Raw genomic sequence first — 24,263 nt, forward strand, 5'->3', positions numbered from 1 at the left:
ACTGATCAGAGTTGCTAAGTCTTTCACAGTTGAGTATCATTATAGTATTGTTGTTGCTATGTACAATGTTCTCTTGGTTCTGCTCACTTCACTTTGTATCATTTTATATAAATCTTCCCAGGTTTTTCTGACACTATAACTATGCATCATTTCTTATAGCACAATAGTATTCCATCCTGATCATATACCACAACTTGTTAGCCATTCTTCAAGTGATGGGCACCCCCTCAATTTCCAATTCTTTGCCACCACAAAAAGAGCTGCTATAAATATTTTAATCTACTTTTTATGAAAACTCAGTTGGAGTGAGGGAAACAGAGACCCAGAGATCTAGCAGGGCCACTCCACTACAGAGGAGAACTCACCTGGAGCATGGTAGCAGGTGGGCATGTTTTGTATTTGGGAGTTTTCTACTCTTAACCATTCCTAAGCGAAGCTTAGTTGCTTCTATGCTGCTGAATGAGCAGAAGTGCTATCAGAGTTCTCTTAATTTTACCACCCTCAAGCAAAGGTCCAGCTACCCCACCCTAATTATAGGCAGGAAGTAGACAAGGGACTATCATTTTTATTTGACAGTTGAAGAAACTGAGTCTTAGAAAGGGAAAAGTGGTATGTTCAGTTCCCTATAAGGTTTATCAGTGGCAGAGCTAGCACTTGGAAATAGGTTTTCTGAGTCTTAATGGATGAAACTGATTCCTAACAATGATAAGGCTTCTGGGAGCTTCCTCCACCTTATCACTGGCTCTAGGGAATATGTTTAAGAAATGTATTATAAGCAAAAAAGGTTATAGAGCCTATAATGCAGTGTTTGTGAGTTCATTTATCTTTAGGCCACATGCTCTGAATAGAGATTTGTTTAAGGCATGTCCTTCTGGGCATTCAAGGTACCTTAAGAATTAAAGTTTGAAGAGACTACAGAGATCATCTAATTCAACCTTTCATTTTTACCAATGAGGAAATTATGGCCTGGAGAAGTTGAATGAATTTTATTGTTGAATCATTTCAGTCATGTTTGGTTCTTCATGATCCCATTTGAGGTTTTCTTGGCAGAAATACTGGAGTGGTTTGCTATTTTCTTCTCCAGTTTATTTTACATATGAGAAACTGAGGCAAACAGGGTTAAGTGACTTGCCCAGGGTCACACAGCTAGTATATGTCTGAGGTCGGATTTGAATTCAGAAAGATGAGTTGTCCTGACACTCTATCCACTGTGCTACCTAGTTGCCCAATGAATGAAGCAGCTTACTATGTGCAAAGTACTATGCCTATGCCCTGGAGCATATACAGAAAAATAAGGCAGATACCACTCTCAGGGAGCCCACATTCTAACGAGTAGGACAATCCATATGGAAAGTTTCAACTTCAAGTCAGATGGAAAAATTGTATGGTCTTTAGGGCACAGGGGCAACACGGATGATAATGTCTCATCTTCAATCTCATGATTTAAAGTCATTGTTTCCAGGGCTCTTGGTGACTTGTTAAATGACTTGGCTAAGATGGATTACACAAATCCAGTTGCAGGATCTGAACACAGGTCCTCTGGCCTCTAATCCAGTATACTTGTCACTATAAGAACCCAGTACTCTGCACAAAGTCTCCCTAACCTTGTCAGCTTGAGTACTTACTCACAGCTGGTCCTAGAACTATCATCTGGGACTGCAACACAAGTCAAATCCTACCAGCCAAAGCATGTGAGAAAGAGAAGGCCCAGGCAAGTTTGCACTGCTGTCCACAACGAGTGGTGCTATGAACATCTGCCTTCTGGCCTACTAGAATAATAGCAGCTCATCATGTGTATCAGCGGGGAGACCAAAGTACACCTCTGTAGACTCGGGCAAGCATGTACTGGAAATTCTGGGGGCCAGGGTAAAAGAGTGGGAGGCAGACAGCACAACTTGGCAATCAAGATTTGTGGAACCTAGACTGAGTGTGCATGAGCTTTGGAGTCAGACGTTGTTGCTGTTTAATGATTTCAGTCATGTTCTACTCTTCATGGCTGCATTTGAGGTTTTCCTGGCAAAGATACTGGAGTGGTTTGCCATTTTCTTTTCCAGCTCATTTTACAGTTGAGGAAACTGAGGCAAACAGGGTTAAGTGACTTGCCCAGGGCGACACAGCTAGTAATTGTCTGAGATTGGATTTGAACTCAGGAAGGTGAGTCTTTCTAACTCAAGGTCTGCACTCTATCTACTGCATTACCTAGCTTCCCCAGAGTCAGACAATATAGGTCCAGACATTGCCTCTGAAACTTACCACCTGTGCAACCTTGGGCAAATCCCCTAGTTTCCCTGGGCTTCAGTTTTCTCATGTGTAAAATGAGGGGTTTAGGCTAGATGACATTTAAGCTCCCTCTCAGCCCTAAATCCATTATCTCTCTCCAATCCTGTTTCCCCATGGATAAAAACAAGGAATTGGGACTAGATGGTCTCTTGGGACCCTTGTTCCTCTAATGACCCACAATCTGACTGCAGGCAGGCTTAATGAAGAGTCATTTTGAAAGAATCTACTACTCGGTACTTTTCCATGGTAAGAGGGTCATTTGATACTTATATGGTTCAAATCAAACTCCCATACTAGGAAATAGTGGCTGGGCCCCTGCCCTTGAACTTGGACAGTGTTGTGGTGTCTGTAGCAGCCTCTACTCAAGACTTACTCTTCTCTTGCCTGCCTCCTTCTAAGCCCTGCTTTAAAATTCAATGCATGCCAAGGTCCTTGCTAATCTGCTCATGTGCTCATGTCTTTAAAAGCATGGCCCATCTGCATGTCAAATTCACCAATCAATTAGAGCCTTAAGTTATTCATCTCACTGGTTCTGCTCTGAAAAGCTACCCTGGGCTTTATCTCAATCTTTTGTATGAGGCTCTTAAAAAATCATTCAAATCCCCAACTCAACAGGCTGAGTAATTTAAAACTGCATTTGTTCAGGGTTCTCAATAGCTACAAAAATTATCATTCTGAGATGTATACATGTGTTTAGTGGAGCTGAGCTGCTTAGAATCAGTACTTTTTTGAAATTCTGATTCAAAGTTCTGGTGATCTCTGAAGTGAATGATAAAGGCTGAGTAATTCCTCTCTCCCCCAAAACAAACAAACCAAAACCAAATTTCTTTCGGGTCAAGCATGATCTTTATTGTAGTCATCTTGTATAATTTGTTCTTGGCTCTGCTCACTTCACTTTGAGTCAGTTCATGTAAGTTAAACTTCTCTGCATTTATCATATTGTAGTTTTTATAGCACAGTAATGGGTATCTTTGTGGCTCAGTGGATAGGGTGCTGGGTCTAGAGTCATAAAGACTCAAATTCGATCTCAGACACTTATTAGCTGTGTGACCCTGGGAAAGTCACTTCACCCTGTTTGCCTCAGTTTCCTTATCTGTAAAATAAGCTGGAGAAGAAAACGGTAAACCACTCCTATATCTTTGCCCAGAAAACCCCAAATTGGGTCACAGAGAGTCAGACACTCCTGAAAACAACACAACACCACCAACAGCATAGTAATGTTTCATTACATTCCTGTGCTATAATTTGCTTAACCATTTCCCACTTGATGGGTATCTACTTTGTTTGCAGTTCTTTTCTACCACAAAAAGTTCTGCTATAACTATTTTGAGGCATATGGGGCCTTTCTTTTTATCAATGACCTCCTTGGGATAGTCAAATCTCTGGATCAAAGGGCAGGGACATTTTAGTTATTTCACATGCATAATTCTAAATTGCATTTAGAATGGTTATATTGATTCACAGCTCTTGCAACAAAGTACCAGCGTGCTTATCTTCTTACCTTTCCAACAATGACTATTCCCATCTTCATCTACATTTATATACATTGGGGCAAAAAAAGAAATGTCCAAGCAGAGGCAGACTGGGAAGGCGCAGCCCACAGCAGGCCCGGTAGAGGCCTGATCAACTGGGGGGGGAGTCGTCCCACCAACCACAAGGGCCACTACCAAGCCTATCACCAAAGGGCTGGGACTGGAAAGAGCAAGGTAAGAACCAAATGCAGGGGCCCCTGTCCCGGACAGCAAACACTCCTGGGGCTACCACTTCATAGCCCAGAAATTAAAAAAAAAAAGCCCCTATCAGGACCTCCAAAGACCAGGATGACAGAGTGAACCTCGCCTGCTCCAACCCCCCCCCACCCCCTCCGAAAACATAGTAACTATTGCCCCAGGGCAAAACCCTCTACAGTAAAGGCTTGGATCCCTAGAGGAAGGGCATGGGTAGGGCCCTGCCTCACAATGGGTAGAAAGCAGACTACAAAGACTCTGGAGTCCTACTATCCTCAGAGGGAGACAATGTGGACTCCACACCCACAGCTGAAACATCAACATGGAATGGGTCCCAAGCACAGAAAGCTCTCCTAGATGAACTCAAAAGGAACTTTGAAAACCAAATGAGAGAGATAGAAGACAAAATGAATAATTCTCTTAAAACCAAAATTGCAGAATTAGAAAAACATTATAATGAAGAAAACATCTCTCTAAAAAGAAAAGTGTATGATATGGAAAAGGAGCTCCAAAAATTAACCAAGGAAAATGATTTGCTAAAAACTAGAATCAACCAAATTGAAACAACTCTATGAGGAACCAAGAATTAGTCAAACAAAATAACAAGAATGAAAAATCAGAAAAAGAGGTAAAATACCTCAATGGAACAATAACTGACCCGGAAAACAGATCCAGGAGAGATAATCTGAGAATCATAGGCCTACCAGAAAATCATGATGAAAAAATGAGCCTGGACAACATTCTTCAAGAGCTCATTAAGGAAAACTGCCCTGAGATACTAGAACCTGAGGGTGAAATAGAAATCGAGAGAATCCACCGGACACCTGCTGAAAGAGATCCCAAACTGAAAATGTGGCCAAACTCCAGAACTACCAGGTAAAAGAGAAAATACTTCAAGTGGCCAGAAAGAAACAATTCAAATATCAAAGGTCCATAGTGAGGATCGCACAGGATCTGGCAGATCGGAGGCAGTGGAATACAATTTTCCGGAAGGCAAAAGAGCTCGGGTTACAACCAAGGATCACATACCCAGTGAGACTGAACATATTCTTCCAGGCAAAGAGATGGTCATCCAACAATATAACAGAGTTCCAGACCTTCCTGATGAAAAAGCCAGAGCTCAATGGAAAATTCAACCTCTAATTACAAGATGCAAGAGTGACATAGAAAGGTAAACAAGGTAAACACACACACACACACACAAACACACATACACACAAACACCCTGCTATTTAATAAGAGCAAACTGTTTATAGACAAGTAGAGGGTATGAGTATAAAATACACAAAATGATGATTTAAAAAGTCTTATTAAGGGCTACAAAGGGATTGCAATGGAAGAAGAGGAATGAATGAAGTGGAAAAGGGTAAATTATGCCACACAATAAAAACAATATAGCAGAGGAAAAGAAGGGGGGGGGGAGATGTAATGGGAATGCAAATTTGGAAGATCTTCCCTGCCCCTAGGCTAAAGTGCACCTGAAGCCTGGGATGGGAGGCTTGTTTTTCAGTAAATACTTCTTGATTGGCCAGTGAGTCAATAAGGTTGTTACATTTTCTGAGCCAGGAGAAGGCTATATAAGCCCTGATGTGTATGTAGCTTTGTTTTGGGGGCTCGCTTTGAGAAGTGTTCTGTGATTTGATCTGTATTCTGAAAAGCCGTTGTCCAGAGGGGGCCCCCCCCCGCCCCCCTCCCGGATTTGAAAAACCCAGATGTTGACTGGGTATGGATGTAATGGTTGGACAGTTTGGAAATCTGTCTACTTGATCTGTTTCTGTCTTGATAATTCTGCCTGTATGCTTTGAAGTTCAGGGTGCTGACCTCTTTCCCCTGAACAAGGTAAACGATATATGTCTGACTGATTAAAGTAAGCTTGTTAACCCATTTTGAGTTGCTTTTCTTTAACAAAGCAGATCTAAGAACCTGTGTGAGCAGGCACCCTGGGGAAGCCAGGGTGCTTGCTGTTACAGGAGATGAGAATCATATGAGCTTTTCCCTCATTGGTTCTGGTGTAAGGAGGGAATAACATTAAGCATAGGACTCTATGGAGAAGAAACACAAAAAGTATCATTTTAGAGGGAAAGAGGGGAGGGAAAGGAACTTCACATGAGATTTGTTCCTATCACTCTTGGTGTGAAGAAATAACATATTACATTAAGTATAAAAATATCCTACAGGCAGTAGGAGGGGGAAAGGGCTACGAAAGAGGGGGGAGGGTTAGCAGGGAGGGAAGAAGTAAGGGGGAAGGGGAGGAAAAGGGAGGAGGGTTGATAAGGGAATACTGAGGGAGGCGGTGGTCAAAAGGAAAACTATTAAGGGGGGGAAGGGAGAAGGGGGAAAAATATGAGCATTAACAGGGGAGGGAATAGGATGGAGGGAAAGAAACAGATAACAATCCTAACTGTAAATGTGAATGGAATGAACTCCCCCATAAAATGGAGACAGATAGCAGAATGGATTAGAAATCATAATCCTACATTATGCTGTTTGCAAGAAACACATCTGAAACAGAGGGATACCCACAGGGTAAAAGTAAAAGGCTGGAGTAAAATATATCATGCCTTAGCTAAAGTAAAAAAAGGCAGGGGTAGCAATCCTTATCTCAGATAAAGCAAAAGCAAAAATTGACCTAATTAAAAGAGATAAGGAAGGAAACTATATCCTGTTAAAAGGCACCATCGAGAATGAAGCAATATCATTACTTAATATATATGCACCAAGTGGTATAGCACCCAAATTCCTAGAGGAGAAGGTAAAGGAATTAAAGGAAGAAATAGATAGCAAAACTATACTAGTGGGAGACCTTAATCTCCCCCTAACTGAACTTGATAAATCCAACCTTAAAATAAACAAGAAAAAAGTTAAGGAGGTAAACAGAATTGTAGAGGGAATAGGTATGATAGATCTCTGGAGAAAACTGAATGGGGATAAAAAGGAATATACTTTCTTCTCAGCGGTTCATGGCACATACTCAAAAACTGACCATGTTCTAGGGCATAAAAACCTCACAATTCTATGCAATAAGGCAGAAATATTAAATGCATCCTTCTCAGATCATGATGCAATAAAAATTATATGCAATAAAGGGCCATGAAAGTACAGACTGAAAACTAATTTGAAACTAAGCAATTTAATCCTAAAAGAATGACTGGATCAAACAAGAAATTATAGAAACAATCAGTAATTTCATTCAAGAGAATGATAATAATGAGAAAATGTACCAATATTTGTGGGATGCATTAAAGGCAGTTCTTAGGGGAAGTTTATATCCCTGAGTGCATACATGATTAAATTAGAGAAAAGGGAGGTCAACAAATTGGGCATGCAATTGAAAAACCTAGAAAAAGAACAAATTCACAATCCCCAATTAAATACAAAATTAGAAATATTGAAAACCAAAGGAGAGATTAGTGAAATTGAAATTAAGAAAACTATTGAATTAATAAATAAAACTAAGAGCTGGTTTTATGAAAAAACCAATAAAATTGATAGACCCTTAGTCAATATGATAAAAAAATGAAAGAAGTAAACCAAATTATGAGTATCAAAAATGAAAAGGGTGAATCTACCTTCAATGAAGAGGAAATCAAAACAATAATTAGGAATTATTTTTCCCAATTGTATGCACATAAATTTGACAATCTTAGGGAAATGGATGAATATTTACAAAAATACAAGTTGCCCAGATTAACTGAAGAGGAAGCAAATTACTTAAATAACCCCATCTCAGAAAAAGAAATTGAACAAGCCATCAGTCAACTCCCTAGGAAAAAATCTCCAGGGTCAGATGGATTTACTAGTGAATTCTATCAAACATTTAAAGAACAATTGATTCCAATACTCTACAAGCTATTCAGGAAAATTAGTAAAGAAGGAGTCCTACCAAATTCATTTTATGACACAAATATGGTACTGATAACCTAAATCAGGAAGAGATAAAACAAAGAAAGAAAATTATAGACCAATCTCCCTCATGAATATAGATTCAAAAATTCTAAATAAAATATTAGCAAAAAGACTACAGCAGCTTATCTCAAGAATAATACACTTTGATCAGGAAGGATTTATTACAGGAATGCAAGGATGGTTTAATATTAGGAAAACCATCAGTATAATTGATCATATCAACAATAAAACCAGCAGAAACCACATGATCATCTCAATAGATGCAGAAAAGGCTTTTGACAAAATACAACATCCATTTCTATTAAAAACATTAGAAAGTATAGGAATAAATGGAGCCTTCCTTAAAATAATAGGTAGCATCTATTTAAAGCCATCAGCAAGTATTATATGCAATGGGGAGAAGCTAGAAGCATTTCCAGTAAGATCAGGGATTCAATCTGGTACTAGAAATGTTAGCAGTAGCAATTAGAGTAGAAAAAGAAATCAAAGGAATCAAATCAGGCAAAGAAGAGACCAACCTATCACTTTTTGCAGATGATATGATGATATACTTAGAGAATCCTAGAGAATCAAGTAAAAAACTACTTGAGACAATAAATAAATTTGGCAAAGTTGCAGGATATAAAATAAACCCACACAAATCCTCGGCATTCCTATATATTTCCAACAAAATCCAACAGCAAGAGATAGAAAGAGAAATCCCATTTAAAGTTACTGTAGACATTATAAAATATTTGGGAATCTACCTACCAAAACAAACCCAGGACCTATATGACCACAACTACAAAACACTTTTTACACAAATTAAGTCAGATCTAACTAATTGGAAAAATATCAATTGCTCGTGGCTGGGTTGAGCTAATATAATAAAAATGACAATTTTACCTAAATTAAATTATATATTTAGTGCCATACCAATTAATTTACCAAAAAGCTACTTTATAGAGCTAGAAAAAATAGTAACAAAATTCATTTGGAAGAATAAATGGTCCAGAATATCAAGGGAATTAATGAAAAGAAATGCTAGGGAAGGTGGACTAGCTATACCAGATTTCAATCTGTATTATAAAGCAGCAATCATCAAAACAAAGCCAATGTAACCAAGATTAAGAGGGAGGTGGGAAATTGGGAAAGAATTTTTACAACCTATGTCTCTGACAAAGGACTCGTTTCTAAAAGATACAGAGAACTGAGTCAAATTTATAAGAATACAAGTCATTCCTCAATTGATAAATGGTCAAAGGATATGTACAAGCAATTTTCAGAGAAAGAAATTAAAGCTATCTATAAGCACATGAAGAAATGCTCTAAATCACTATTGATTAGAGAAATGCAAATCAAAACAACTCTGAGGTACCACATCTCACCAGTCAGATTGGTTAAGTTGACAAAACAGGAAAATGACAAATACTGGAGAGGATGTGGGCAAATTGGAACACTAATGTATTGCTGGTAGAGTTGTGAACTGATCCAACCTTTCTGGAGAGCAATCTGGAATCATGCCCAAAGGGCTATAAATAATTTCATATCCTTTGACCCATCAATACCACTCCTAGGGTTATATCCCAAAGAGATCATAGAAGTGGGAGGAAGACCCATATGTACAAAAATGTTTATAGCAGCTCTTTTTGTGGTGGCAAAGAATTGGAAATTAAGGGGGTGCCCATCAATTGGGGAATGGCTGAACAAGTTGTGGTATATGCATGTTATGGAATACTATTGTGCTATAAGAAACGAGGAGCAGATGGACTTTATATTTACCTGGAGAGGCTTATATGAACTGATGCTGAGTGAGAAGAGTAGAACCAGAAGAAATTTGTACACAATTACAGACACAATGCATGTGTGATGACCAGCTTTGATAGATTGGACTCTTCTCAGCAGTGCAGTGATATAAGTCAATCCCAAAAGACTCATGATGGAGAGAGATTTCTGCATCCAGAGAAAGAACTAGAAAGAACTTAGTTTATATCCAGATGAAAGCAAAATACCTGATCTTTTTCCTTTTCTTGTTTGGTTTTATGTCTTCTTTACCATTTTTCATTCCATCTGATATAATCCGTCTTTATAACCCGACTAATGTATAATGTGAAAGTATTTACAGATCCTATACTTGACTGTATGCCGCCATGGGGGAAGGGGAGGGAGGGGGACAAAATGTGAAACTCAAGGAATAATGCAATTGAATCTTGTAAACTAAAAGTAAACAAATCAATAAAAAAAAGAAATTAAAAAAAAGAGAAATGTCCACACAATCAGTTTAGCTCCACACTCTGTCCCTCTAGCACAAGCATCTTTTATACTATCAGGCCTCTCTTACTCTTTTAATGACTCAGACAGCAATTCCTGCCTTAGACAGAATCACAGAGCCACAGGGGACCCCAGAAGCTCTCTAGTTCAACTCAGCCCTGACTAAGGGGCCCCTCTTCAACAACCCTATGCCCTAACATCAAGCTGAAATCTCTTCAGCATGTCTGCCCTCCTCCCAGTTCTGCTCTCTGGAGCCAAGAAAAGTCTGTTTAATTGCTCTTCTGCATGATAACTTCTCAAATATATAAACACAATTATTGATGACCATGTCCCTGCCATGTCTTCTCTTCTCTTGCTAGTCTGAACATCACCAGTTCCTTCAACTGATCCTTCCACAACACAGTCACCAATTCTCTTACCATCTCGGCTGCCTTCTTCTGGACCCATTGTGTTAGCCTGACATTGAACAATAGCTATTCTTCTGTCTCTGGGTCATCTGAAAATGGACAAGCAGTGTGGTGTGGTGGGAGAAAAGCTGCCTTTGAACCTTGGGTTCAAATGCTAGTTCTTCCACTTTCTATGGTAGGTAAAACATTTAATCTCTCTGACTTTCAGTTTCCTCATCTGTAAAGTACAGATAATAATTACACAAGGGGAAGGGAATGGAATAAGCCCATAATATGCCAGCTACTTTGCTAAATGCTTTACAAATATTAACTTTTTAAATTTTTTTTGGAGGGGCAATTGGGATTAAGTGACTTGCCCAGGGTCACATGGTTAGTAAGTGTAAAGTGTCTGAAGTTGGATTTGAACTCAGGTCCTCCTGACTCCAGGGCCAGTGCTCTATTCACTGTGCCACCTAGCTGCCCCAAATATTACCTTTTTTTGATCCTCTCAGCAGCCTTGTGAAATAAGTGCTATTATTATCCCCATTTTACAGTTGTGGAAACTGAGGCAGGCAGAGGTTAAGTGTCTTGCCTAAGGCAACACAGCTAGTAAATGCCTGAGGCCAGATTTGAACTTGCCTCTTCCTGATTCCAGGCCCAGTGCTCTATCTACTGTGCTTTCCTCACTACCAACCTCACAGGTTTGGAAAAGTGAGGAAAAGTGTTTTTGTAAACCTCGTGGCATTATAGAGAATTGTAAGTTATTATTCTATGTCTTCATCCAAGTTGATGATTTGAAAAAAAGTTCAAAACCACAGAACCGGAACCTGATCCACTCCTTTAGAGACCTATTAGGTGAATCATCTAGTCCAACCCCCTCATTTACAGACATGGAAACTGAAGTCCATGCAGTCAGATCACACAGACAGCAAGTGGCAGGGCAGATTTGGATATCAGTCCTTTGACTCCAAATCCAGGACTATTTCCACTATAGCACCCTCATAATGATTACTCTTTGAGTGGTTGTTCAACCAATGCCTAGAGAGCAATATACCACCAAGGCTCAGTAACCTCCTCTTTTATCAGTGGGTTCTATCATCCCTTTGGGTTCTCCCCATGCTGTTCCCAAAGTGATCTCTTGAAGGCTTAGGTAAGACCACATCAGCACAGCCAGGTGGTACAGTGCCAGGCTTGGAATCAGGAAAACTCATCTTCCCAAGTTCAAATCTGGCCTCGGCTTTGTGACCCTGGGCAATTCACTTAAACCTTCCTTGAATCAGTTTCCTCATCTGTAAAATGAATCAGAAAAGGCCAAGAAAACACCAAATGGGTCATGGAGAGTTGGACATGACTGAAATGACTCAACAAACAACAAGACCACTTCATTCTTCAATTCAATAAATTTCATTGATTCTGTATTGACTCTGGGGTCAAGTACAAATTCTTCTGTTTAGTACTTAAAGTCCTTTCTAATTTGACTGTGACCTGCTTTTTCTAGTCTTAATATACATTATTCCCTATCCCACACTCTGTGGTCCACCCAACTAGTTTTCTTGCTGTTCCTTACACAGGATACTATAAGTTTTATTTTCCTATCTTTGTGGGGGCTGGATCTTCTATGCCTAGATGCACTCCCTCAGTTTCAGGCCTCAGAACCCCTCATTTCTTTCAACACTCAACTCAAGCACCACCTTATACATTAAGCTTTTTCTAGACCTCCCCCCCCCAATTATCTTGTAATTTTTTTGTACATTTCTTGTAGATACTCACATATGTGCATGTTTTTTTCCTCTAATAGAATGTAAGGTCCTTGAGAGCAGGAGCTATTTAATTTTTGTCTGTGTTTTGTAGGTAGGTGAGAGATACAGTGGGTAGTGTGCTAGGCTTATAGTCAGAAAGATTTGAATTCAAATCTGACCTCAGACATTTATTAGCTGTGTGACTACAGGCAATTAACCTTTATCTGCCTCAGTTTCCTCATCTATAAAATGGGAACAATAATAGCATCTATATCCAGGGGTTGTTATGAAGGTAAAAATAAGATAATATCTGCAGAGCAAACCTTAAAGTGCTATATCAATGCTAGTTATCATTGTTAATTATTATTATTACTATGATTATACCTAGGGTTCAGCACAGTGCATGGCACACAGGAGACCCTTCATAAGTGTTTTCTGACTGAATGATTCATTTATTCTTAGCTGACTACTGCATCTCCTCTTCACCAGGATACAGAGAGTCTTTACCCAATCCTCATCCCTGTGTGCCTGACTACCAGCATGGGATAGTGGATACCTGGGCTTGGAGGCAGGAAGGCCTGGATTCAGATCCCACCTCAGATACTAGCTCACTGGGGAAGGCACTTAATCCCTCCCAGACTCAGTTTCCTCATCTATAAAATATCAGGGGTAATAATAGCAGCTGCCTCACAGAGTTATTGTGAGACTCTGATGAGATTGCATATGTGTGTGTGAAGTTCTTTGCAGACCTAAAGTGCCTTGTAAGTGCCAGCTATAATGAGTTAAAAACAAAAGGAAGTGATTATGCATAGAGATAGAGGTACCTGAGGTGGGAATACTGGCTCCAGAGGATCATTTGTTAAACAGGGATTTTTTTTACCCATTGGACTAAAATTAGGGGGCACCTTGGAGTTACAGTGCACAGAGTGCTGGGCCTGGAGTCAGGAAAATTCATTTTCCTGAGTTTAAATCCAGTCTCAGGCACTTACTAGCTATGTGACCCTGGATAAGTCACTTAACCCTGTTTGCCTCAGTTTCCTTATCTGTAAAATGAGCTGGAGAAGGGAATGGCAAACCACTCCAGTATCTGACAAGAAAAACCCCAAAGGGGTCACAAAGAGTCAGACATGACTGAACAACAGCTGAGATTAGGGGAGGAAAAGATAACACTTGTTAAGTGTCAGACCTTATGCTAAGCACTATACAATGATCTCATTCGAACCTCACAATAATCCTATTTTATAATTGAGGAAATTCAGCCAGACAGAGGTTAGGTAACTTGTTTAAGGTCACCCAAATGTCAGAGGCTGGGATTTGAATTCATAACAGCTGCCTCCAACTCTGTACAACTGAGAAAATGGGTTAAAAAATATATGACTGCTCTCCTGGCCAGGGTGACTTAGGAGTGATGTCATGGTACACTGGAAAATACCCTGGGCTCAAAGTTAAGACAATGGGAGCGAGGCCTGGCTTCTTTTAGTTATTGGGCTTTAGTTTCCCCATGTGTAAAATGAGAGGGCTAGATAAGATCCCTTTCATTCCTAAATCTATAGTCCTATAAAAGGGACTGACTATCTCCTGAGATATCCCATGATATTTTGCGGCATTTCTAATTGTCAGGAAGTTTTTCTCAACATTGGGCCAAATTTTCCCTTGGGCCAAACTTTCTTCCACTGTTCCTCATGTGGTCCTCTATGGTCCAACAGGACAAGTCTCATCCTTTTCTCCCTGGAGAGCCCTTCAAATACTTGAAAAAAGCGTCTTTACTTCTTCAGGCTTTACTTGCCCCAGTTCTTCCAAGGAATCCTTCGTTGACATGGCTTCAAGTGATTTTGATGACGGCAGATAGATGAAGAAGGTCTTTCAGAACCTCCAGCCCTAGCATCTTCTGCTCTCACTCTTATGATCAGGTGTCTGGAGGGAGGAGGGGACACATGCTCTCAGAGTAAAGTAGGTCACAGGATAGACAAGTGAAGCCCATTGTGTAGAGATGTGCCATTCGTGAATCACTCAAGAGGAAAAATTGAAATTCCGGCCCCAGATCACTTCTGACAGTTAAAGACACCAGCTGGTTCTAAATGAGACTGTAAACAAATTTGCTGAGTGAGGAGACTCCCAACTCAATGAGTTCGTCTACAGTGGAGGTTCAGAATTTCCACAGGGGCTTTGTCTTACTATCTTTTCAAGGGAGAGAAATGAGACCACACAGTTCACTGCGGATTTTCTTCTACCATGATAGGTATCAAATGGGAAAGTGGCAAACATCCCTAGAAGCACAGTGTTACTCAAAGGGAAGGGCTTTGCTACATATAGATCAGTGGGACCAATTAAAACCGGGGGGGGGATCATACTAGGCCCCAGTTCCTCTCCATTCATTCCTGCCTCAGTGAGACTACTGGGGGAAGTTGAGAGGACAAACTGAATAAGTCATCTGCAGGTAGTGTTGGCCAAGGGTTTCTAGTCTTGGTCCCAGATCCACAGCTCCTCTGGAGGGGCTAAGCAGGGATTTCAAGCCTGGTGGCTCTGTCTGGGTTGGTCAGAGCTCATGAAGAAGGATCACAGATTTAAAGCTTAACCTTAGAGGTGGAGTCCTACCCCCCTCATTTCACAGATGAGGAAAGGGAGGCTCAGAGTGTGACTTTCTCAGAGTCACACTGCTAGTAAAGGTCTGGGGCAAGATTCAAACCTGTATCTGCCTGACTCAAGTCTAGGACTTTTATCCACTGCACCATGGTGGCATGAAGGTGTGCAAAGCAGTTTCTTCAGAACAATCCCATGAGGTAGGTCTCACAGGTCTAAGTGTCCTGATTTTTCAGAATGGGAAACTGAGGCTGAGAAAAGTGAAGTGAGAATGCTCTTGTGGAAAGAGGGATGGATTTGACATTGGGAGATCTAGGTTTGACTCAGGGTTCTGTCATGTACAATAACCTGACTGTTGGCAAGTTACTTTCTCTTCTCTGGGCCTCAGTTTCTTTTTCTGTAAGGTGAGGAGATTGGACTAGATGGCCTGTAAGGTCCTTTCAAATGTAAGTTCTATGATTCTGTGGATTTCCCCAGTCTCGCAGCTGTCAGAGCTGAGAATCAAATGCAGGTCTCCTGATTCCAAACCCAGGGCTGTCCCCACTAGGCTTGACTACTCCATGGAAGCCCAGCCTCCCAGTCCTTGCCACGGATCTTTATTTGCTTCAGGGCTCATGTATAGGGTGGCTTGGAGCAGTTCAGTCATCCCTCACACTTACCTTCTCCCTGTTGCTGTGGGCAGTGAGAGATCGATGGGCGGCCCCTCTCAGTGCTGTCCGGTAGTTATAGAAATTGCCCGTAGGGTCCATCTGGTGCTGGAAACAAAACCAGAAAACATCCCATTCACTCCAGCAATATGCCTGGGTGCCTGGGTTTGCTTTTAGCTTAAAGCACATTCAGAGACAACAGTCAGGAAGCAGGGCCTCCTTTTTCTTTACCTCAAGGATGAAAAACTTGGCTGTCTTCACTTTGGACCATGTCTTCTTTAGCCTGGAGACAGGGCTCATGTTCATGCCCGCTGGAAGAGAACATGAGGGAGAGGAAAAGGGGGTGGCTCAGTTGCCTGCCTCCTCTTTCTCACCCCCAGGTAAACACCACATTTAGAAGCAACTACTCACAGATGATTGCCATCAGTGAATTGAAATTCCCAATGTTGAAGCACTCCCGAGCCACATCAATGAAGAACTCAATCACCTGTGCTCTCTGCTTCTTTTTGGCCGGCTAAGGAGAAGCAAAGACAGGAGCACCCACTGTCAGGGATGTAAGACTAGATGCCTAAGGCCCACTGGAAAATGGCCTCTTCTGCTTACTACCTGCGTGACCTTGGGTAAGTCATTCAGCCTCTCTGGACCTAGTTTCTTACTAGTAAAGTAAGGAGATGGAGCTCTAAAGTCTTTTTGATGAATTTGGGACTACTATGGATCTCAACAGAAATAATGGTTCATTGAACACTGACTGACAGGCAAGGCTGGCAGAATCTGGATGCCTTCTGCTGTGGTCAAATTAGGCTTCTGGGGGCTCTTTGCTTATTGATGCAAAGACTCATTCCTGGGCTTGCTTATTCCTGGACCCTGAGGGGATGAACAGGCCAGGGGTGGGGGTGGGTGGGTTTCTTCCAGTGGTGGGGCTGTTTTGCTCACCATGCAGATTTCAGTTGCCACAAGGTAACATAGACGGTTAAACCATTTCACATAGGCCTCAAGGTTATTTGTTTTGTTCTGTTCACTGAAACAAGACTAGAAAGAAGATGTACTTATTATTTTGAGATGCCGGCATTGCTTAAAACACAGAGACCAAAGGAGTGATAATGATGGCTATGCATTGTGTGATGAGGGGGGGGGGCCACTTCTGGGAAGAATTTAGAGTAGATGAAATGTGTTGGGGGTGGGGGAGGAGGTGATGCAGGAATAGAGAAGTTGATTGACTACAGCAAGCATTCATCCATTCAATAAGCATTTATTAAGCACCTATTTTTCCATTGTGCTAGGCCCTAGAGACACAAAGACAAAAAACCCAAACAGTCCTTGACCTCAGCAAGTTTATGTTTAATTATTCTGTTTAAATGTCTTTCATTTTCTTTTTTTTTTTTTTTAAGCAATTGGGGTTAAGTAACTTGCTCAAGGTTACACGGCCAGTTATTTCTGGGTGTGGTGCTAAGTATCAGAGCCTGGATTCGATCCCAGGTCATCCTGACTCTGGGGCCAGTGCTCTTACTCGCTGAGCCATCTGGCTGCCCCAAACATCTTTCATTTTCAAAGAGGACCATGGCATCAGGCAATAATGACTCCATTTGCAGTTGGCTTTGATTTGAGGGAGGAGGGCTGTGCAAGGTCACCAGCTTCACTTTCTTCTCTAGAGTCATCTGGGTCCAGTGTCCAGCTATTCATCAGGATGACTGGAGATGGCCCAAGATGTAATGGGAGACCCTGGCCCCTTTAGGCAAAAGCTTTTCAGGTTCTCACTTTGAGTGTAACACCCATTGAGCATAACACAAATTCATAATGAGGTAACATCCATTCAGCGAATAGGCCTCAACAGAAATATTTCTTACTCTGCTCATTCCTATTAAAACTAAGCCAACATGAAGGCTTGATTGTATGACTCTCAGTTCAATCTTAACCCTCACCCTTCCTTCGTCTTCCTCCCACTTCAACTCCATTTTCTCTCCTCCTCTCCCCCAGTTCCTTCTTTTTAATGTAAATATGGGACTTCATTCCACCACTGGGACTTTCGCCTTTAGTCCTAACCCTATTTGGGTCTTTGAATAAGAACTGTTCTGCTTAACCCTAGAGGGTCAAAAAAAGAAGATGGAAGATGCAGAGGGGCAAATTAGTCGGAATTTCAGGGAAAAAAACAAAACGAAACAACAACATCAACAAAACACCTTCCTAACTTTACAAATGACTTCAAAATAGAATGGGCTGTCTTGGTAGAGCTCAGTCTGGACAGATGACCACTTGTTGGGATGCTTGCTCAGGAATGGGCTGGACTTTTCTGCTACTAAGATTCCCTCTAATGCTGATTTATTATTTCACCTTATTCTTCCATGTCTTTGACAGCAGAAACTTAGCTTCCCTTAGAGACTGACACATCTTTGCTCTGTAGAGACCTCACCTTCTTCCAGTTCCACTGACCCAGTTTTACTTTCATGACATTTCTTGCATCTAACCCTTTCTCTTCACCCATATAACTACCACCCATTTCAGTCCCTCTCCCTTAGATTATCAAAACCCCTTCCCAATTGGTCACCCTCCCTCAGGTCTCTCAGCATTCTAGTTCATCCTATACTCTGCTGCCAAATTTAATTTTCCACAAACACAGATTTGACCATGTGACTTCCCTGCTAATCAACTCCAGTGGCTCCCTGTTGCCTCTAGGACAAAATATAAACCTCTTTGTTTAGCTTTTAAAGCCCCTACACAACCTAGCTTCCAATTATCTTTCCAGCCTCAATGGATACTACTCCCCCTCCTGTACTTTGGAATTCATCTAAATGGGCTTTTTCTCTGTTCCTCAAATACAATAATCCATTTCCCATTTCTGTACCTTTTCACTAGCCATCCCACATGCCCATAATTCACTCCTTTACCTCTGCCTCACTGGGACCCACTCTTGCTTTAAGGCACAGCTCAAACACCATCTTATATGTGAAACTTTTCTTGATAACTCCAATTGCTAGTGCCCCCCTCTACTTTGTATTTAATAATTTTTTGTATTTATTCATTTTACATTTATTTGGTATATACTTACATATTTATACTTTACACACACACATACTTATATTTATTTAGTGTATACTTATATGTACCTATTGTCTTCCCCATTAGAATATAAACTCCATGAAGTTTTCCTTGTTTCTTTCATTCTTAGTATTTATATCCCATCATACAGGCACAGTACCTTGGTAGGAACTTAATAATACTTGTTGATTGATTGGGTGTTCACACATCAGACCACTTCCCTCATCCCAAGACCTCTGAGGACTTAAGTTTCGACTCTGATCATTCTCTGACCACAATCTTGTTTCACCTGCCACCTCTCTCATATTTAACTCAACCAAATCCTACTGTTTTTTTTCTTTGTTACATCTATAGGACTGATTCCTTCTTGGCCATTCCTACTGTCCTGCTAGTCTTGTCTATGCTCTTTACTTGAGTTACTGAAAGTAATTACTCTCCCTGTACCCAGTCTTTCCTCTTTCAGTAAAGTCAGCAAGCTCCTGTCAGGTTACTTTTTGTCTAAAATGCCACTTTGTTCAAGTCTCTGCCTTATTTGATGACTGATTCACTGAACAAACATTTCTGAGTGCCTAACTCTGTGCTAGGCTTTGTGCTACTGGATAAGAAGTATACACTGATGATAAAGATAGAGGGCTTACCCTTAAATGATTTACAATCATAGAGGGGAGATAAGAAAAGAACCCAAACAGGTAACAAGTTCCATTGTGACAATACATCAGAAAGGTCCCTCTGTATTTTTGTGCCAGTCAGTGGTTCTCAGAGTTTTCAAACTCAGGATCCCTTTATGCTCTTGGACATTATGGAGAACCTCAAAGAGCTTTTGTTTATTTCAGTAATATCTACTGATATTTGCCACGCTGGAAATTTAAACCCTCATTTAAAATTTTTATTAAGGCATTAAACAAGAAAAAAACCCATTATATTGCATAAATAACATATTTTTGTGAAAATTACTATATCACCTAAAACAAAAAAATTAGTGAGATAAGTAGCATTGTCTTCACCTATTTTTGCAAGTCTATTTAATGGTGGCTTGGATTTAACAGGAATGAACATAAAGGCAGAGATACGTCTGTACTAGAAAACGACTGGATTCTCCTATCTCTGCATTTAATCCGCTGCAAAACATTGTTTAAGTTAAAGTGTATGAGGAAAATCCAATCTCACATAGATATGTTGGTGGAAATGGGAAGAGTATTTTAATAGGCAAATAACATCTTAGTATTATTCTGAAGAAAGTTTTGACTTTGAGGACCCCGTGAAAGGGTCCCAGGAGTCCACAGACCACACTTTGAGAACTACCGAATTATGAGAAGAGAGAGGAATATGAAGACAACTTCTGACTGAGGAGACCAGGGAAGTTTTCATGGAAGGGAGGACATTTGGGTTAGTTCTTGGAGAATGGGTAAGATTCCAATGGGTGAAGACTGAGGCTGGAGGTAGGGAATAGAAAAGCGGTAGGAAGGATTCTATGATTATAGAAGGAGGGAATGGAAGGTAGCTGACATATTCAAGACTGCCAAATCATCCAGTTTGGTTGTAGTTCAGTGAATGAAGGCAAGTAGTAAGAAATAACACTTGAAAGGTAGGTTGAGACTAGATTGTAGAAAGTCCCCAGGCTACGGAATTTGGGACTTTTTATGATATACAATAATGAGTTATTGTTGTTGATTGATTGGGTGTCCACACATCAAACCATCTCCCTCATCCCAAGACCTCTGAGGACTTGAGTTTTGACTCTGATCATTTTCTAACCACAGCCTTGTCTCACCTGACACCTCTCCCATATTTACTCAATATAGCAAATCTGTATCCGATTTGCATCCATATTTTCCTTCTACCAACTGGGCAGCAAAGTGGTGAAGACTTGAGTACAAATGTGACCTCAGACACTTAATAGCAGTGTGACTCTGGGCAAGTTACTTAGCCTCTGCTGACTCAGTTTCTTCAACTATAAAATGAGGATAGTAATAGCACAATCTCTCTCTGAGGGCTATTGTGAGGATAAAATGAGATATTATTTGTAAAGCATTCTTCAATCCATAAGTGCTAGCTATTACTATGAGTACTATTGTTGTTACCAGTGTTGTTCCCAGGTGATGAGCTCTACAAAGGCAGAAACCGTATGATCATGAGAGATCACAGGATCACAGATGCTGTGCTTTATTCATCTTTGCATCTTCCCTGGTTTCCAACCCAGGGTCTTGGATGTAACAGGGACTCAGGAAACATTTCTTGAGTGAATGAACAAATGAATAGTGTTAATTTTAATGTCTAGTGTTTTTAGTGGGTCTCTAACCTTCTTTGTATTCGGATGTATTTTAAAGTAGCCACTAGAGGGCAACCGTGTACACAAACTATTCCATTTAAAGTGAAATTGATTTTCTTTTCCAAGAGCAAGGGTTAGGGTTAGTGTTAGGGTTAGATTGGGGTAATTACAAGATCAATGAGATAGAGATCTAAAGGGCCCTAAAGGGCCAACATTTTATAGATGAGGAAACTGAGGCCCAATTTCAGCACTCTTTCCGTTATACCAAGAGAAACACAGAACATCTTTCTGGAAGGGCCACAAGGGAATCCAGTCCAATCCTCTCAATTGGGAAACTGAGGCCCAGACTGGGGAGAGGATTGGTCCAAGGCCCCACAGCCAGGTGTTACAGTGTACAGAGAACTGAACCCAGTCAGGAAGACCTGAGTTTGAATCCTACACTAGACATATATTAGCTGTGTGGCCCTAGGTAAGCCACATTTCAATTAGCCTTAGTTTACTCATCCGTGAAATGGGGATAATAATTGCCCCTACCTCACAAGGTTGTTGTAAGGATCACATTAGATCATATTGGTAAAGCACTCAGTTCAGTGCCTGGCACATAGTCGGCGATTAATAAATGCTCGTTCCCTTCCCTTAGTGGCAGAGCTAGGGATAGGACTGAGGTTAAGAAACAAATACACCATGCTACCTCTTTCTAGCTCAATGACTGAGCTTTATGTACATGTCTTCTTTCTAAGGGGCTGAAGAGGACAGGTACAGTCAGGGTTAACTATGGTTGTGCCTGCAGGTCTTTAGAGACTGACATGGGGCTCCTCCTGCTCCTAGACCATACCCACTTCCCAGTCCTACCCCAAACAGCCTACGTTTCTCTGGGTCAGAAATCTCTCCAGACTTTTAGCTAGCATAGCATTTATATTGTGCTTTGAGGTTGGCAAAGGACTTGCTACCTTGTCTCATCTGATCCTCATAACAATGCCAGGAGGTAGGTGCTTTTATAATCCCCATTTTACAGATGAGGAAACTGAGGCTGAGCAAGGGTAACTGACTTGTCCAGGGCCCCATGGCTAGTGCATGTCTGGCATGGGATCCAGGCCTTCTGACTTAAGTCCAACACTCCATCCACTGTGTTACCTTGCTGCCTACCAGAGCATCAGAGCTGGGAAGGCCCTCATAAGTCATCCAATTCAAGTCTTTTATTTTACAGATGTGGGACACAAAGACTTACTTGACAAAGGGCATACAATAAATGAGCTGCAGACTAAAACCCAGGTGTCTTGATGCCTAATTAGTCCAAGGCTCTTCTCACTGCATCATGCCCAGAATACAGAGCCTTGTGACACATAGACAGAGAGGTCACTGTGGCCCCAGGATAAGCTTGCCATCATGGAACAGTTGAAGTGAAAGGACCAAGGTCCTTTTCCTAGAATAGGAGTTCTTCACCTTTTTTATATCATGAAGCCCTTTGGCAGAAACTTATGGTCTCCTTCTCAGAAAAATATTATTAAATGCATAAAACAGAGTTCATGAGATTACAAAAGAAACCAATCATAGTGAAACACAATAATAATGATGATAATTAGCATTTATATAGCCCCTACTATGTGCTAGGCACTGTGCTAAGCACTTCACAAATATTATTTCATTTGATCTTTACAACAATCCTGGGAAGCAGGTGCTATTTTTATCCCCATTTTACAGATGATGAAACTGAGGCAAACAGATGTTAAGTGACAAAGCCAGTGAATGTCTGAGACTGGATTTGAATCAGATCTTCCTGACTCCAGACCCAGCACTCCATGCACTGAGTCACTCTGATAGTTATCAAAATATTAAAAAAAGACAAGTTCATAGATACCAAGTTAAAAAAAAAAACCTTTCCTAGAGAAATCTACAATTCTCATGACAAGGCTTTGTACATAACAGAGACACTATTGTCTTTTTTTTTTTTTTGGCAGGGGAGGAGAAACAGGAAGGAATGAATGCCCTCCTTACCTTTGTGCTGTCCAAAGAATCTTTATGCACAAAAGCCTGGACAAATTCTTCAGGTCCAATGTGACTCAGCCTTTCCTGGAAAGAGAGGGAGAAGAAGAGAAGCCCCAAGACTCAGGGTGCCAAGGGTGCCTATGCTGACACCAGTGTCTGACTCAGAAACCTGTGTAGAGGCCATGTGCCCCCCACTGCTGTCCTTTCAACTTCCTGTGTTCAGTCTGGAAACAGGAGATAGGGAAAGTGTCTCATTTACCCTCATGATCTGCCTGGGTTGGCCTGAGTCTCATTTACCGTATGTTGGGAGTGGGAGTAGGGTAGGAAGGAGCAGCCTGTGCTCCCAGGCCAGCTGCCTGCCCACACTTGCACCACCCTTCTGCCTAGACAGATATAGACAGGTTTCTGAGCCAACCAAGGCAATGGCCACCTTAGTAGACCTGTTACTTCATTGACATCATCAACAACAGCCACATTTATTCTTTCAACCACATTTATTTTTATAGAGCATTTATATTATATATAAATTTATTTTTGTAGAGCATTTTTATTATATATACATATAATTTATATTTATAGAACATTTTACATTATAGTGGAGGCTGAGTGAACTAGGGGAGGAGGATGGCAGATGTTGAGTTGGTCTATAGCAGACATGTTAAATATGCTGCCACGAGGCTCCCTAGTGCAACCAAACCAGATAAAAATATAATTGGGAAATATTGAACAAAAAAAAACTGTTAAAACGCAGTAAAACATAGGCAACATTACGTTTTACAACCACGTCAGTATGTGACCTGCAGAGATCCTTATGTACAGACATGTGGTTGCTTTTCTTTTCTCTTTTTTTTGGGGGGGGGTAGGCAAAGCAATTGGGGGTAAGTGACTTACCCAAGGTCACATAGTAAGTGTGTTAAGTGTCTAAGGCCAGATTTGAACTCAGGTTCTCCTGACTCCAGGGCCAGTGCCCTATTCACTGCATGTGGCTGCTGTTTTTTTTTTTTTAAGCAATTGGGGTTAAGTAACTTTCTCAAGGTTACACGGCCAATTATTTTGTGTAGGTGCCAAGTATCTGAGGCTGGAACCGATCCTGGGTCTCCCGACGCTGGGGCTGGCGCTTTTACTCACTGTGCCACCTGGCTGCCCCCCTGTGGCTGCTTTTCTATTTGAGTTTTGACACCAAGACCTAGAGTGTGTGTGAAGGAACAAGGGACAAGAAGGCTGGAAATGTAGGAGGGGGCTAGGTTACAAAAGGATTTGAATGCCAAACAGAGCATTTTGTATTTGCTGCTGAAGAAGCCTACTGAATAAGGCAGAGTGAGCTTAAGGGATTTGCCTTATGGTCACCCAATTATTAAGTATTGGAGGATAAATTAAAATTCAGGCCTCCCTGCCTCCAAGTATAACTCCTCTTCACTGCCCCTTTCTTGCCTATACAGACACAACACCTTTTCACACAC

General features: G+C 41.0%; 1 protein-coding gene across 3 annotated transcripts in view; it reads right to left on the reverse strand.

The window, feature by feature from the left end:
• RASGEF1C (RasGEF domain family member 1C) overlaps positions 1 to 24,263 on the reverse strand; it is a 207,829-nt gene that overhangs the window by 16,679 nt on the left and 166,887 nt on the right. For all 3 annotated transcript variants that reach the window (XM_069077816.1, XM_069077817.1, XM_069077815.1), the window contains 5 exons: positions 22,813 to 22,887; positions 16,449 to 16,544; positions 15,927 to 16,029; positions 15,747 to 15,826; positions 15,528 to 15,623 (listed from right to left, as the gene is read on the reverse strand). In XM_069077816.1, coding sequence (XP_068933917.1) covers positions 15,528 to 15,623; positions 15,747 to 15,826; positions 15,927 to 16,029; positions 16,449 to 16,544; positions 22,813 to 22,887 — 450 coding nt within the window. The remainder of the gene's footprint in view (positions 1 to 15,527; positions 15,624 to 15,746; positions 15,827 to 15,926; positions 16,030 to 16,448; positions 16,545 to 22,812; positions 22,888 to 24,263) is intronic.

Source organism: Petaurus breviceps, unplaced genomic scaffold, assembly GCF_028583685.1.
Source record: "Petaurus breviceps papuanus isolate PSGF00001 unplaced genomic scaffold, PetGlider_PUasm1.0 90994, whole genome shotgun sequence".
Taxonomy (NCBI): Eukaryota; Metazoa; Chordata; class Mammalia; order Diprotodontia; family Petauridae; genus Petaurus; species Petaurus breviceps.